This window comes from Hippocampus zosterae, chromosome 15, assembly GCF_025434085.1.
Source record: "Hippocampus zosterae strain Florida chromosome 15, ASM2543408v3, whole genome shotgun sequence".
NCBI lineage: Eukaryota > Metazoa > Chordata > Actinopteri > Syngnathiformes > Syngnathidae > Hippocampus > Hippocampus zosterae.
Genome location: NC_067465.1, coordinates 8,952,039 through 8,968,413, shown reverse-complemented (window position 1 = coordinate 8,968,413; position 16,375 = coordinate 8,952,039). Strand labels below are relative to the sequence as shown.

Here is a 16,375-nt window from a genome sequence, read left to right as displayed (position 1 = left end):
AGTCCACTAACCAAGTATTTGTACTTGATTCGTGGGGGCGGTAGGGGCTACCGTATTGACAGTGCGGGACCGCAGACTGTGGACTCACTGTAAACATTGCTAGTCACTCATTTACACCACACAAACAAGCAGACGCACGACGACATCCCAAGACACCCCAAGACATCAAAACGCCACCGAAAAAACACCAAACGCAAGCAAGTAAGGCACGCGCCTCGGTCTCCTTCTTTGTCTCGTTTCTTCTTGAATTTGAGGGGTCCCCTTTGAAAGTGGAATACTAGTGGTTTAGATTTGAACGTGGATCCGAACATTCGTTGGATTCAAAGTCAACTACAAGTCAGGTTGAGTTGAAACTGGATCACAGGTTGATTTTTTGTTTTTTGAAAGTGAATCAGAGCTCGATTCGGAATTAAAAGGGGTTTCCGAAGCAGTTTATTTGTTGATTGTGGTGCTTATGTTTGATCTTTTCGATCACTTATGGCACTATATTACAGCTGTGGTTGGGTTTTATTAATATGATTGAGTTGATTTGGGATTGGAGCAGAAAATATGTTTCTGTCTGCTGTTGAAAGTTCACAAAAGGGTCGTGCCATCCCATTTGACGCCTCATTTCTACCCACGAAATAATGATGAATACAACAATAGCGAATACGACGCGTTTGACAGTTCCGTGGGCGATAACGTCATCCGTCGGCTTTTGGTCGGCCATGTTTGTAGTCCGAGCTCTGAGCGCCTGGTGTGATCGGTCGCAGATTCTGACAGACATGCGCCGGCGGGCCATTTGTATCTGCCTGACGCTCGCCGCGTGGGCGATGTCGGCGCTCAGCCTATCAGGTGAGTCCCCGGCGGGCAGGTGAGCGGCCGACGGCGGGCGGGCCGGGATGAAACGGCATGTGGTTGTGCTGCACTTGCTCAGTGTTCTCGAGGCCGCCTGAGGCTCACATGCTGCTGCGTTCTCGCCGTGCCAACTCTTTCCTGGAGGAGCTCAAGCCACCGTCCATGGAGAGAGAGTGCGTGGAGGAGACTTGCGAGTTCGAGGAGGCACGAGAGATCTTCAAGGTTCGAGAGGCCACGGTAAGATCACATCTTTAAAATTGATTGCAAAAATTCATACATTAGTGACAGGGACACTAAATAGGGATGTTCGATACCGCATTTTTTCAGAGGTATACCAGTACGGGTCTCAACTCTTGAGTCGTCACATATACCGATACCAAGTACTGATACCACTCGTACTTTTGATCTAAAACCACCCCCCCTAAATTAAAAAAAAAGGATAATTATAGAGCAAGACCTATATATCCCCAATAGCATTTTTCTCAAAAATTGCATGAGATTAATGGCAATTAATCTGGCAAAAAATTGCATGAGATTAATGGCGATTAATCTCATGCAATTTAATTGAATTAATTAATTACTTTTTCTCCTAATTTTTCATTTCTAGTTTCTGATTATAAAATGGTCACAAGCGGGTCGTGAGTTCCGATACCTTGAAATAACGCCAGATATCAACCCAATCCCGATACTTGGTAGCGGTACTCACCCATCCTGACTAATTATACTGTAAATATCATTATAAGTGTGGGCTCGTCTTCATTTATGGGGGGTCAGCAAAAAACTGAAACAAAATGGGGATTACGAATAAGCGAATAATTGGGGATTTCCGCAAAGTCCTATTCCCGGAAAAATCCATGAATACGTGAGTGCGTAAATGCTGAAAATCATTTATGCATGAAATAATACCTGGAATTTAAAAAAAATGTGATTGGTACCTAAAAAAAAAATTTAAGTAGGTGATCGGGTTCTGCCAAACTGTGAATCTATACAAACAATTGATGCACATAACAGCTTTGGAAAAAAAAAAATTAGGAAAAAAAAAATCCGCTGACAGTGGTCTCTCCAAAGGCCAGCCCGTCAAGTAATGCGAGGAATTGATGCACATTATTTGTTGTGACAAAAAAAAAAACGGTTAAAAAATAATCCTAAAAAAAACGCACCAATCTGCAAATACGTGAACATGCGAGAGTCCACGCAACCTGTATTTATTTCTGCATTATCTGTAAATAAATAAACACTTGCTATTATTCTTGCAAGATGTTGCAAGCTGTCCAGTGCACAACATTCTAATGCCAGTCAGGTACCAACACGTGAATCGTGTGCAACTGCCGTACAAATTCAAATGGAGTCAATCCAAAAGATTTGGCCCCAGTGTGGGAGTCGTAGGTGAAGCATTCAGGGACACTGGGACATTTGGAAACAAATGGATTATTTGTTGTCCTTTTCCAGCTGGAGTTCTGGACGGTGTACAGAGGTGAGACATGAAGACAGTCATTGATACAAAGCATTGTGGCAAAAGAGGCGAAGCGCTGTGTGTGTGCGTGCGTTTCACACGTGTGTGTTTCAGATGGAAATCAGTGTGAATCCAACCAGTGTGTCCACGGGAGGTGCGTGGACATGCTGCAAGATTACGTGTGCAGCTGTAACCCAGGATACGAGGGAAAGTACTGCGAACATGGTCAGTTCAAGTCAATGCGAAACTATCCATCCATCCATTTTCCGATCCGCTATTCCTCACAAGGGTCGTGGTGGGGGGTGCCTGCTATGCATGTTTTTGGAATGTGCGAAGAAACCGGAGTACCCGGAGAAAACCCACGCAAAACTAATCCATCACAAATATTGATGATTAGCATGATTTTTATCACATTATAGTATTATCCTTTTTGAAATCGTTTTTTGGGAGGCCTCAGCATGCCCGAAAATATATTTGCAAGTGTGTGTGTGTGTATCCTGGTGTAAATGTATTTAAGGGTCCTCAACATGAGCCCCCGAAAATCACTCAGCAGCGCCCTCTAGTCTCAGGTCACTGTGCTCTAAATTGAACGAGAAGTCATTCACCTTATTTTTAAAAAAGCAGTATTGCTATTTTGCCAGTGACACAATTTTAAAGAATGAGCCCCAGACATCAGTCGTACTGAAAAACATGACATTGAACAAGAGCCCCAGTCAGAAGTACCGCTCGGCTATTTCTGACGATGGCGTTTGTCGACCGTCCCATCTCAGCTCAATCGGCGACCAACTGCAGCGTGAACAACGGCGACTGCGACCACGAGTGCACGGAGAGCGAGGACGGCCTACGGCGAACGTGCAGCTGCGTCGACGGCTACAAGCTGCACGACGACGCCAAAAAGTGCGTCGCCAAAGGTGAGGAAAAACGCGCCGGCAAATCGGGGAAAGACGTGGACTCCACCCAATTGGCGTCACGTGTGCGCAGGGTCGTCGTCGTGCGGGCAGCTGCTGATCGGACGCTCGTCCTACACTAAGCCTATGAACGGCCTCATGCCCTGGATGGTGGGCGGGGAGGTGGGCAAGAAGGGCGAGAGTCCTTGGCAGGTGAGCGGCAGCGCAGATCGGTGGCCCGTTTCGAAGTATTGATGAAGAAATGGAGTAAGATTGTAAAGTTTGCTCTATATCTCGTGCAGTGGTTCTTAAACTGGGTTCGATCGAACCCCAGGGGTTCGGTGTATCGTCTCAGGGGTTCGACGTAGCCTCTGCCGCATTGGTTAAGACGCACTGTATACTGTATTAGTTATGACACGCCCTCTTGGCCATCACTGACTGCAGGTGATCACATGACATTGCTTGTCCAATCAGTGCTGCAGGAAATTTCGTTCGCTCCGTAGTCGACGTTTGACAGTCATGATAGTAGGTCGTAAAATTACAAAAAAAACTTAAGACTTATGTTTTGAAATTTTATTTACTTTTTTCAGTTTTTAAAAAAAATGTTTTTTTAATAACTTGAATTTGTAAAAAAAAAAAACAATTTTTCACTAATGAAGGGTTTGGTGAATGTCCATGTTAACTGGTTGGCTCGGTACCTATAACTAGGTTCAGAACCACTGATCTAGTGTTAAAATTTTTGTGTATTTTGCCCAAATAATCCCCCTGGGTAATTTTAATGCACGCCACTCTATTGGGAAAGGATGTGACGTCAAGTGTGGGGTGTCCCTTGCACCCATCAGTTAGTTGAGTGATACGCCAAATCGTCTCCTCTGGATTGAAATTGGTCTTTTACGGCTTACTAGGGTCACCTCGCGAGTAAAAATCGCTAGGTGACCCTAATAAGCCGTCATCGTGAAAAAAAAAGTCCACTGCCTGGCAGGCCGTCAGCGCCGCCCACTGACGTGCTTGGTGGCCATGAACTTGGACATCCAGACTCAGCTTATTTATTTATTCATTCAAAGGGAAAGGATGGATTGATGATGGAAAATTGCGAGAATGACTCTGATTCATACGATAGTATGTCGTCTCTCAAGGCAGCATGCTGCTACAATTTGGGCAGTAATTACTGTTCCACCGTTTTCCTGCCAGGTCCTGCTGCAGAACGCCAAAGGTCGTTTCCACTGCGGCGGCGTGCTGATTGACCAGAATTGGGTCCTGACAGCCGCCCACTGTCTGGAGAACAACCTGCGGTTCCGAGTCAGACTGGGTGAGAGCGTGATGACAACTAATTATTTGTTTCTAAGGGGAAAAAAAAACTCGGCCGGAGTCCACAAGTTTTTTCCTTTCGTTGGTCTTTCTACTCAAAAGTGCATGAAAAGAAAATGAACCGTGTCATGGTATGCTCTCTGTCTCTGCGAACAAAGCTTTTTTTCCTGTCGTCTTCATCAGCAACCTCAAACTCCTCAGGGCAAAATAACCAACCACTTGTTACCAGATTGACGTGTGATTAAATTAGTTAGAAATAGTTTCAGAATGGGAAATTATTATAGATTTGATTTTCAACTACCGTATTTTCCACACTAAAAGGCGCACTGGATTATGAGGCGCACCTTAAACGAATGGCGTACTTTGTCATTTTTTTCCATACATTGGGCGCACCGCATTATAAGACGCAATCTACAATGCATCCACTAGATGGAGCTACGCTCAAGGAAACGCCAACAGAGCGATCAGATGTCAGTAAGACTTATTTAATAAAGCAGAGACACGGTTCACTTAACCAACAGCAAGTTATAACATTGACTCGTTAACGTTCAACTCTCTTGCCGCTGCTCTATTTCCGTATTCAACTGCATAACCGACCGCTTTAAGTTTGAACTCTGCGTTTTCAGCATGTCTCGAGCGAGGAGCCATTTTGGGGTCGAAATATTACCGTAATGACCATACACAAGGTGCATCGGATTTTAAGGCGCGCTGTGAGCTTTTAAGAAAATGGAAGGCGCTTTTAGGTGCACCTTTTAGTGCGGAAAATACGGTAAGTTGTAATGGTTTTTAAAACTCGGGTCACCCTATTTGAGACATTCAAACGGCAGCAGAATTGCTCTAGAAATGAGTACGTCACCGAGCGAGGTAATGCAAAACTGACATCCTGTGCGAATGCGTTGGTTGCCCCCAGGCGACTATGAGCGTTTCCGCGACGAAGGCACCGAGGTGATGCTGAAAGTCAGCGGGGCCATCAAACACCCCGACTACGACAGCACCACGGTGGACAACGACATCGCCCTTCTGCGCCTGGAGAGCCCGGCGCCCTTCTCCGAATACATCCTGCCAGCGTGCCTTCCGAGCCGGAAAATGGCCGAGGCTGTCCTCCACCGCAACGGCACCCAGACGGTGGTGTCGGGCTGGGGCAAGGAAAGCCAAGAAAGCCTGCGCTTCAGCTCGGCGCTCAACGTCATCCGGGTGCCGTTGGTCAGCCGCGACGTGTGCGCCACCCACATGTTGCACAACATCTCGGAAAACGTGCTGTGCGGAGGCATCCTGGGCCAGAGCATTGATGCCTGCGAGGGGGACAGCGGGGGCCCCATGGTGACTCTATACGCCGACACCTGGTTCCTGGTGGGCCTGGTGTCCTGGGGAGAGGGCTGCGGGCGCCAGGACAAGCTCGGCATCTACACCAAAGTGTCCAACTACAACGAGTGGATCGACAGCGTGCGCCAGGAATGGGACAAAAGCCAGCAGCCGCCAGAAGCCTGATGTGCAGTTGAATAAACTCATTTACGCTCGACGCAAGCGTTTTCCTGTGTTTTTATTCGTTACAAGTTGCAGTTCTCCCTAAAAGCCTGCTGGATACTAAAATGGGCAACTTCCTGTTACATTTTGGCTGTGGGTCTTTGAGACTTTTTTGTGCGTCCTGTTATAAAAACATATTCATCCAGTTTTGCGTCAAGTGGAGAAACGGGTGACAGGGGCTCATTGTTTTGTTTTAGTTGTGTTTTTTTTTTTAGCTTTTTTGTTAATCTACAAATCACAGAGAAACCGGTCTTGATTGATAGAACCAATCCAGGACCAGTCCCAAATCCTCATTAGCTCACAGGATCATGAGAGGCCGGAAGCGGGTTTTCAGGGGTGGGTGATGATGAGCTTGTTTGGCATGGTTGTGAATCTCGCCTCTTCCTCAGCTCGCCCTCGTATCGCTGCAGCTGAGCCAGGAAGCCAGGATTGGGGGCGATCACTGGACGGGCGGCCTTCACTTTCTGTCAATGGTAAATGGCGGTGAAGGTGATAACTGTGCCTGCCCAACACCTTTATCACGGCCAAATCTCAAAAGATGTCAAATGTTGAATCCATGCTCTACATTTGGTGACTTGGGGGGTGGGGGGTGGGGAAATAAAGCTTGGTGAGTTGTCTCGGATATCGCCTTCCAATTGGGCCTTGTTCGGGTCAATTCCATAGTAGATTTATAGAAGTTGAAGCCCGGAAATTCACGACAAATGTCTGTTCAAATAAAAATGGCTTACTTCCTGTGTGATTATAGATATGAGTTCTTGAGACTTTTTCGGGTGTCCTGATATGTTAAACATGGCCGCCAAATTTCATGTTGATTGTGATTGTCCGACTTGTCTGACTAATTTCCTGTAGCTCGGTCAAGCTGGTGTCAGAAGATTTTTTTCCCCAAAACTTTCCAGGGGGTGCTATTAAGCGACTTATATTCGGTTGAGACAGATTTTCACGAGCACACGGGTGAGTGCGTAAAACAAAAGCAGCCCCTACCTTGAGTGCGTCCGCCAGCGCCGCCTGCTGGTGCTTCATGAGATACGCAGCACAGACGGTGGCCGAGCGGCTTCGCCCGTTCTTGCAGTACACCAGACTGCGACCGCCCTTTAACGCCTCGGCGTGGATGGCATCGGCGCAGGCGTCCAAGTGGCTGTAGATGTCGTCTTCAGGACGGTCACTCACGGCTACTCGCGCGACGGCGACAGGTGCGTCAGGAAAAGGCTGCCGCCGCGTCACGTTGAGGCAGAGCGTCACCGCCTCTCGCTGGAGCAGCTCGGGACTGCAGGCCGCGCGAGCGTTGCTGATGGCGAGGGAGTTGGTCACCTGGCACAGAGGCTGCATGGCCTTCTTTTTTGCATTTTTGTTTGTTTATCGAACATAAAACATATACAGTAATAATTTAACAGAAAATAAGGTAGATAAAATAGTAAAAAGTCCTCCTTTCCCTCCTTTTTCTCCTCCTCACTGTCGACGAACGGACGGGCAGCAATCGCCATATAGTCTAATTTTCCTTTCACTTACAACATAGCAGGTCCACAGGACTAATGGATTAATTCACGAGTTGCTTCTTAATTGTCAACAATATTTATTCATCTGTGTAATTCATTTCCTACTTTTATTTTTAGAACATTTAAAAATAAGCCTCCTTTCTTGGAGATATCAGTCAGACCTAATGTTATTTGTCCGATTTTGACTTGGCAGTTAAAACAGAATTAAAAGTGTCCAAAGCAAGATACACGTGCTGGTCGAAAAACAAGATCTCAGGCACATTCTGACTTGTTGCGGGTAACAAAACGAGCATGAAATGAAAAAGTAACTCACAGACGTGACAAAGTCGACAAAGTGGCCTCCTTCGGGTAGTTGTCTTCCAAAAGTGACGTCACGTGAATGGCAGGGTCAGATGTTGCCTACCTCGTTGGCCTCTGGGTCCTAAAATCCAAACTCTCAGGCAAAACTTTAGCGCACAAATGGGAAGGAACGAAGTACCAAAGTGGATTTTCCTTTTGTGGGATATGATGAATAGTTATTTTTGGGGGGCAATTTTAACTACTTACATTTCATAACATTGCAGGTTGTGGGGGGCAATTACTTTTTCCACATTGAGACAGGTTAGTGTAGATTTGTTTTGTGTCTAAATACATTTAATTGGCACTTGGAAACTGCATTTTGTATTTCCTTGGGATGTCACTGTGCGATATTAAAATTTGTTTGATGAACTGAAATCTTTTTGTGATGAACTTGCAAAGATCAGAAAAATCAGGAAGGGGGCAAATACTTTTCCACCGCACCGTATTTGATTATTGAGCTGGAAAAAGTCCATTAACTCTTGTACTTAAAAAAAGTCCTATCAAATAACAGGGTGCGCCCCCATGAGGATGGGGCCCGGGGGGCGTGGTACAAGGCCAGTGTGTATGTGTGTTTGTGACACTCGGGAACATGAGTTTGTTTTCTTTTGCAGTCCTAATGTGTAACTGCACATCCGCTGCATGATTTATTAGCTATTTATATGTATTAGCTATAAGGCGTCATTTAGTATGTGTTTTTTTTTTTTGCGACAAGCATGCACACACAGTGCAGGAGATATGGAGTAAAGTCAACAAACCATGGAAAAATATTTAATAGGGAGGGATTAAAAGAAGTGTAGCGAGAAAGAAAAACAATGTTAATCAAGTTATTCTTTGTTGGAAGTTGTATCTGTATATATATTTTTCACATTACTAAGGTGTTATGCAGAGGTGTACTTAACATTTATATATTTAAGTACACCTATATTTAAGTACACCTATATAGTAAATGCTTTATTTACTATAACAATTATATACTCATGACTGAGCTGAGGAGGTACAAGAAAATTGTCTTCTTATCGTGGTGTTGTAAAATAAAGTAATTGAGAAGCAAATGACTTAAGTCATTTCTAAATGTGTACTTCAGCTTCAAGTAGCATCTTCAGTGCAAGTACTTTCAACAGTTGGTTATTTTTTGGGGACAAAATGTATCCATCGGTACTCTGCAATTGGGGCCAAAAGAAGCACATTGAAAAGAAGAACAATATGAGTGATTTATTGTCAAATCATCACGCGTGCAAACAGCAAAAGGATGATGTCGAGTTTGCGGTTGTTGGTTCACTCATCACGTCAGAGAAAAGCTCCAAATTCAAACTGGATTTTTTTTTTAACGCTAATCCTTTTTTGTCTTGAACATAGTTGTCCTTTATTTTGGCAAAGTTACAAAACAAACAAGCAAAACTAAATCAAAGGTTGACTCGACGGAACTGTCCTTCCATTTGGTGTTGACTTTTTGTCTTCTTCACTTTGTAGCGACGTTTGCATAAAAGCCTCATGAAATATTTACAAATAACGCAACCGATTAAGACTTGTGCCGTGAAAAACAAAGAAAGACGACGACACGCTTCAGCTAGTCAGCCGGACGGCCGACGTGGCGACGCGGGTTTTAGTGATCGCGTGGCAAACAAAAGGCATTTGAGCAACCCAGTCGCCAAAACTCGCCAGTACATCTGCTTCGTCAAAGGACGGCACCGAAATGCGCTCTTGATGCCCGAATGCCTTTTCTTCTTCAGTTTCATTGTCTGCGAGTCATACGTGGCGACAGAGTAAAGTCAAGCCATTGGAAATGCAGCGACGGCAGATAACAGGAAATGTCGGAACAAGAACTAAACGCAGATGGAATAGTACGGAAGCCATTTGATAACTTGGAACGAATTTGACTGGCTTGAGAAATCTCGTCAGTTCAACCCAAGACATCAAATTCAAGATTATTATGGCACACGTGCGACTTCCTAAATTGCACTTGCGAGACACGCAAGGCGCGCTTGACTCACGTAAGTTACTCACACACTTTAGGTACAAAATTCAAGATTCGTACACATGTGCGACTTACAAACGTTGCAGGGGGTGTGGGGGGGAGAAGATACATTGAGCGTATATGTGACTTACTCATCGGGTGCGATTTAGTAAGCGGCGCTTGTGAGATACGCAAGGCAGGTGTGGGAGGCTGCCTAAGTTACTCCCCTTACATGCGTAAGACATCCGTACGCAACTTCCAAAGTTGCATTTGCGAGATACGTAAACGACGTTGACGGCAAAGTTTTGGAGCAACTTTTTAAGTTAAATAATTCATGCGTGTGACTTACTAAAAGTGCGCTCACAAGAAACACAACTAGTGCGGGTGTTTTCTGTACCTGGCCAACAACGCAGGGCGCCCGGACAACTTGTGTTCTTCATAAGCCGCAGCCCCAACTTCAAAAAAGCGCGACTGCAAAATAGTAAGTCTCACTCACGAGATCCGCAAGGCACGTGTTTGCACGAATCTTGCCCGTGCGAGTTATACGTTTTAAACATGTCCTTTGCGCAAAATAAAAGAATAAAACATGTGCACTATACGTTTCTAAACTTTGTATATGGCAAAAGCGACTTTCTCAGTTGTGTGCACCAGATGCCCAAGTCATGGAAATCTTGCAGGCGCAACTTCCGATGTCGCATGCTTCTTCATAAATATCAGTCGCGCGATGCAAAAGTTGCACTCGCACTTGACACGTCCAAGTACAAATTATGCAAGCAACGTATCTCACAAGCGCGCAGCTTCATACGTCGCACGCGCTTCTTACGTATCTCACAAGGTCAAACGTGCCATTCGGTTCACACGCAAACGCAACTTAATCAGCTCCGCGCCGGACATACACAAAACGTGCGCACGATTGATATATGTCGAGAAGCCTACGTACTTCTTCAGCGGCATGTGCGCCTTCGGAACGCGGGCGAGCACAGCGGCCTTTTCCAACCGCGGTCGGCACTCGGCGACGGCGAAGATCAGGAGTGGTCCATGGGCTCGGCCCGCTCCCCTTCCTGGCTCTCCATGTCTTCCTCCTCCTCGGCCTTCCCGCCGGCCACTTCCTGCCCACCAACGGTCCGTCCGCCGGCCGCGGGCTGTCGGCGCAGGTGTCGCTCCACCGAGGCCTGGATGGAGGAGACCATTTCCTGCAGTTTGCGGCGCTGCTGCTCCATGAGGACGGGGTCCAGGCCGCGGCTTTCCTTCATGGTCATGAAGCCCGGCGCCATGCGCACCAGCTCGCGCCCGGCGCTCTCCGGGATGTGGGACGGGTCGGGGGGTCCGCCGCAGGACACGCCGGCGCTGAGGTCCACGCCGCCGCTGTGCTGGCGCGCGATGGGCCGGCGCTCCGGCGGCGGAGGGGAGGCGCCGCGGCTACCCAGCGAGTGACCCTTTCCCTGGAAAGCCTGGACTGCGTGCAGCTGCTCCTTCTTGCGCACGGCGCCGCCGCCGCCCAGCCGCAGACCGCCGTGCGACGGGCTGCCCTCCCTGCTGCCGCCGCCGGAAGCGTCCGAGCGCAGCCGCGCCAGCGCCTCCTTCACGCGCTCTTCCACTTCGCCGCACACCTCGAAGTGGCCGGCGGTGTCCGCGCACAACTCGACGCGGGCCGCCGCCGCGTTGTAGACGAAGGTGCGACCAGTCAGGTGCGGCAGCGTGCAGTGCTTCCCGTTCATCAGGCCTAAACACACAGAGGCACCCGGGTCATATTTGACACAAACCGGGCTTTTTTTCGGTACTGTACAATGAAACTCCTCTACAATGAAACCCACATGGGCGAAAATGCTCCCTAGTGTGAAAAAAATATTCATGCATTAACACTACTCCCACTTTCCTGCCCCCCACACAACGGGAAAAAAACCCTGTTGCGTCATACGAAATATTTTTCTCTGCTCTTCCCTCCCGACGAGATTCACTACAACAAAGTCTAATCCAACAGCGACCTCTACTGCTTTGTTGGGAAATGGCAACAGCAACCACCACACTGGTTTACACGTGTGCAGTAGTCCAGTAGTAGGCCAAGACATTTGAGCCCAGGATGAACCTCTGGCAGAGCGATGAAAAGGCCAAAGTACAGAGGGGGGAAAAAAAACCCCACACATGCTCATGCGTGAAGCCGAAAGGAGCATTCTAAGATGTTTATGTTGAAGAAAGCCCCTTTACATACCCATGTCCTTTTTGACGATGTTGTAGAAGACGCCGCCCTGCTGGAACAAGTGTGGCAGCTTCTTGGCATACGACCACACGTCCTCGCCTGCAACAACATCACAGACTGTAAGTAACGCCGGGCCACCAATCGATATTGCCGATCAAAGTGTGTCAGTTCGGCAGCTCATTTTAGGTTCAAAATTACTTTAACGCACTGATGCCTGTTTGATGTCAAATTGTGGAGATTTCAGCCGCATAACAGATCACTTCACGCGTCCTCCATGAAGGTTTTTAATCTTTGTGCCTTTTCAAAATAAAACATTTGGCTTTTACTTTGGGAAAGAATGATGACCATTTTTTGTTGATTTTCTCACAGATGTTATGGATATAAACCAGTAACCGTATCCTCGTCAATATATGCTTGTGCAGTTACGACACCGTCAATTTTGAAATAATGTCCAGTTTTGAATCAAGGGACGCAAACGATTGATTTTTTTTTTTTAAATGGGATGCACCAATGACTCAAATATTGGAATGATTAATCGATGATTAAAATAATTGTTAAAAATTGTCAGAGGCAGCACTCGTCGGGCCGCTTGTGATTTTTACAGTGCAGCAACGACCTTTGACATGTTTGGCAGGCCGGACGGGGAGGCGTCCAGCTGCCTGAGTCAGCAAACGCGCGCGCAGCACTGAGCTAAGCTATTGTACGAACCAAAACACGGAGGCGCACCGTCTGGAACATCATTGAATCAATCATCAACCCAATTCATTTCTCTTCATTTGCAAGCTACAGAGCATGCTCACCCATCAAGGTCGCCAGGAGACACAGCGAGGACATCTCAAGGTCAATGCTGTCCTGAAGGTCACGCTCACTCATCCTAGCCAATGCCACGGCATCCTCATTCTCTCGCGGCGGCCCAGAAGCGGGCGCGGCCTCCTCGCCGGCGCCTTTCAGGATTTCCAGCGTGACCCGGTCGCCGTGCCTCAGCGCCACTGGCTCCTTTTCCTGGCCGGCGGCCGGCGGCGGCAGCTCGCGAGGGGGGAAGCCGCAGCGGAGGCACATGTGGGCGGGCGCCACCCCGAAGTGCTCGGCGATGCTGTTGCGGAGGTCCGAGTAGGACGCCTGGGGCGCCAGCGTCAGGGTGGCCGTGCGGCCGTCGCCGGCGCTCACGCGGATTTTCTTCTCCCCGCCGGACTGCGTCGGAGCCGCCGGGGACTTGGTGGGGGTGGCCGGTGCCGAGGAGGGCGCGGGGGTGCGATCCTTGGGGTCCGGCTTGACGCGGCGCTGCAAGACCGGGGCTCGGTTGCTGATGCTCCGCTGGAGGTCACGCTCAGCCTGGCTCATGGTCAGCTCCTCCTTGTGGAGCGTCTTGCCTTTGGGCCCCGTCAGGATGATCTTGGTGGGCGGGTCTGCCGTCGGCGGCGGAGCGCCCTCCGCAGCGGCGGCGGCGGCGAGGCGCCGGTCGTGGGCGCCGTCCACCGCCACAGGGTTGTACTCGTCCGGGTTCCTCTTGGCGGTGTGGCGCAGGATGGTGTCGACCACCTTCTGCACCAGGATCTCGCTGCCGAACTCGCCCGGGAAGTGCTTGGTGACCAGCTTGGTGGCCACGTCGTATACGTTGCTGTTGAGCGCCGGGTCGGCCTCATACTGGAACCAGTGCGCCGTCTCCCGGACGGCGCGGCCTCCCCACTCCAGCGTGATGGGGAAGGCCTCCGGGAGGTTGTCGTACTCCTTGCCGTCCCAAAAGTGCTTGAAACCGCAGCCGCACTTGCCGCCTTGTGAGCGTGTGTCGGTCCGGTCGCCGTCCAGGTACACCACCAGGCCGTCGGCCCGGACGCGGCGCACCGAGGCGCCCCGGCACCAGTTGCACGTGTCGAGCGAGCTGAGCTTGTAGTCGGGCAGGAGGGCGTCGCTCTGCGGGTCGTACGAGCACACCACGTTGTTGAGCGGGAAGCTGTAGTTCTTGTCGGGACGCAGCTGCCCGTGCGTGGACTTGGCCAGGCTGTGGAGCTTCCCGCCCGGCACCAGCCAGTCGGGCGGCACGTGGAGCTCCGAGAGCGCGCCGCAGACCAGGCAGCGGTGGAGGCGGTTCTCTGCCACCGACTTCTTGGCCGCCTCCGTCACCTCCTCGGGCTGAATGCCGATGACGCCGGTGCGGCGGTAGACCCACTGGTGCATGTCGGCCACCAGCGCCGGGTGGATGCCGTGTTTCTCCATGAAGACTTCCTCCATGGCGCCCACCAGTCGCATGATGTAGGTGTCCCGCAGGCTACGGTCGCCGCCGATCACGCAGCCGCCGTCCGCTTCGGCCTTGATGTACTTCTGGATGAGCTGCTGCGGGACTCCCCAGGCCTTGGGGAGCAGGTGGGGCGGCAGCCGGGGCAGCTCCGTGTTCTTGATGCCCACCAGCGGGATGTAGTGGTTCCGCCCGGAGCTGCTCCAGGCGATGCATATGGGCTTGTTGAGCTCGCCGTCTTTTGCGCGGCACCGCTCCTCGGCCACCAGGCCCGGCAGAAAGGTGGCCGAGTAATCCCCGGAGCTCCTCATGCCGCTCAGCGAGTCCAGCAGGATGATAGGCCGATGCAGGACGTTGGCCAGGCCGAAGATGTGGATGTTGCGGAGTCCGAGCGGCACGCCTTCGGGCGGGACGAAGAGCGGGTCGCACTCGTTCACGATGTCCTCCCACTCGTCGGCGTCGATGAAGTCCTGGAACAGGTCCTTGTAGCGGTCAAGGTTCTGCTTGAAGTTCTGTTTCAGGTTCTCGCGCAAGGCGTGCCAGAAGAGTTCGCGGCCCACTAGCGCTCGAGACACGGCGTGAACCAGGCAGTGGCCGTCTCCGTCCACATGAACAGGGATGAGACACTCACGGTTGCCGTTGGCCCGCTTGATTTCATCCAGGGTGTCGTGGAGGTAGAGCAGGCTTCCCGAGCGGTCCTTGCCGTAGCCCATGGTGGACACATGGTCAGGCTCAATGAGGAAGGCCCGGTCGCCCAGCAGCGAGCAGTCGAAGGTCTCGCCCTGGTTCATGTCCCTCAGCAGCTTGGCTTTACCGCTAAGCTTGTCCATACCGTAGCGGGTCAGAACGGGAGAGAGAAGCTTGCAATGGTAGTTGGACAGCCCCATCACCTTGACCAGCTCGGTTGCCTTGCCTTTTTTAGGGGCGCCCGCGACGCCCAGCAGGGCGTTCCTGAGCAGGTTGTGGAGCACCACATCTGGATCGGTTACCTCTTGGACGTTGAGCAGGTTCTTCTGCTCGTGACGCTGGCCGCATTCGGTACACTCGATGCTAACGGAGCAGTGTGCCGGGAAGAACAGGCTTGCCTGACACTTGGGGTCCGGGCAGGTGGCCGACAAAATGCGTTTGTCTTTTTTCTTGGAGCCGCGCGGCAGCGACATGTCGGGACGAGGGGCGGTCGAGTGAAGTCCGAGCTTCACAAAGACTCGCTCATGACGGCGAAAAGTGCTGCTAGCCGACAAGAACAACACGGAAGCGGCCGGATTTCTCTCGCCAGCCACTCGCCTTGCGAAATGAGTGACGTCACGCTGGTGCATGATGGGAGTTGTGGTCATACTCGAAGACGATGTCGTCAAGACACGGACGAGCCGTCGTGAAAATACGTACTCGCGTTGTGAGAGTTACGAAAATGATATGAACACAAAAGAGGTGTCCCGACCATAAACAAACAAAAACGATTAGTCGAGGATGACTCTTTTATCCAAACGGCGGGATCGGAATTCCGCCTCCAATGACCACAATGCAACGCGGCGTAGCGGCATGTTTTTTTTTAATCGGGAAGTGAAAGTCTTTCGTATACAAGCAGCCAGTGTTCTGCTGTATTGTGACTTTTGGTTAAAAGTCGCATGTATTTAACTGCACGGTCTACAAAAGCGTGCATTCATCACATTTAGTCGTCGAGCGCGGAGGGAGAAGACTTAAGAAGCTAACTTGCTTCAATGAGGCTTACTAAACTTAACTTGAACGAGGCGTTTATTTTGTGCCCAACTGTCCATATTGCTACTTGCGGGTCAAAGGTGACCGCCAACCGTGTATTTTTTCTCTTTTTTCGTCTCGCTTCAGTGAACCGAAAATAGCACACTCACGGCAACTACTGCCGTGACGTCACAGCATGTCGTCACGCGGCTTTGCTATTACGTTCCAAAATTAAAAACACAAGGATGGCTCAAAACGGCGACCCGAGTAGATACACTTTTTGAGCTTAATTAAAGCAAAGAGTTTAATTTTGAAATATACCTGTTTAAACTTATTTTTTTGTGATGCCGGGTGGAAATGAAACCAGGAGAGACGCCAAAACGTTTTTGTCCACGAGATGTCGCCAGCACCTTATTTCCACTGCATCAGTTAGTTTCTGTATTGTTATAAATGTA

At 49.8% G+C, this 16,375-nt stretch overlaps 3 protein-coding genes across 4 annotated transcripts; 1 reads left to right on the top strand and 2 right to left on the bottom strand.

Moving 5' to 3' along the window:
- Positions 1-36: 36 nt before the first annotated feature.
- On the top strand, positions 37-6,004 carry proca (protein C (inactivator of coagulation factors Va and VIIIa), a). 2 transcript variants are annotated; one of them, XM_052087919.1, is made up of 9 exons: positions 37-201; positions 753-834; positions 917-1,074; positions 2,287-2,311; positions 2,405-2,515; positions 3,061-3,201; positions 3,272-3,390; positions 4,369-4,486; positions 5,396-6,004. In XM_052087919.1, the coding sequence occupies exons 2-9, from the start codon at positions 765-767 to the stop codon at positions 5,971-5,973; spliced, it is 1,320 nt and encodes a 439-aa protein (XP_051943879.1). In that variant the 5' UTR covers positions 37-201; positions 753-764; the 3' UTR covers positions 5,974-6,004. The 2 variants fall into 2 exon arrangements, with proteins under 2 accessions (XP_051943879.1, XP_051943878.1); XM_052087918.1 differs by having other exon boundaries at positions 718-834.
- Positions 6,005-6,010: 6 nt separating this feature from the next.
- On the bottom strand, positions 6,011-7,363 carry dusp28 (dual specificity phosphatase 28). Its single transcript, XM_052087926.1, has 2 exons — positions 6,991-7,363; positions 6,011-6,473 (listed from the first exon to the last, which is right to left on the bottom strand). Exons 1-2 carry the CDS (start codon positions 7,333-7,335, stop codon positions 6,303-6,305), a joined length of 516 nt encoding a protein of 171 aa, XP_051943886.1. The 5' UTR covers positions 7,336-7,363; the 3' UTR covers positions 6,011-6,302.
- Positions 7,364-9,038: 1,675 nt separating this feature from the next.
- Positions 9,039-15,546, bottom strand: vcpip1 (valosin containing protein (p97)/p47 complex interacting protein 1). The gene is made up of 3 exons (XM_052087888.1): positions 12,793-15,546; positions 12,005-12,091; positions 9,039-11,518 (listed from the first exon to the last, which is right to left on the bottom strand). The coding sequence occupies exons 1-3, from the start codon at positions 15,539-15,541 to the stop codon at positions 10,821-10,823; spliced, it is 3,534 nt and encodes a 1,177-aa protein (XP_051943848.1). The 5' UTR covers positions 15,542-15,546; the 3' UTR covers positions 9,039-10,820.
- Positions 15,547-16,375: the final 829 nt, after the last annotated feature.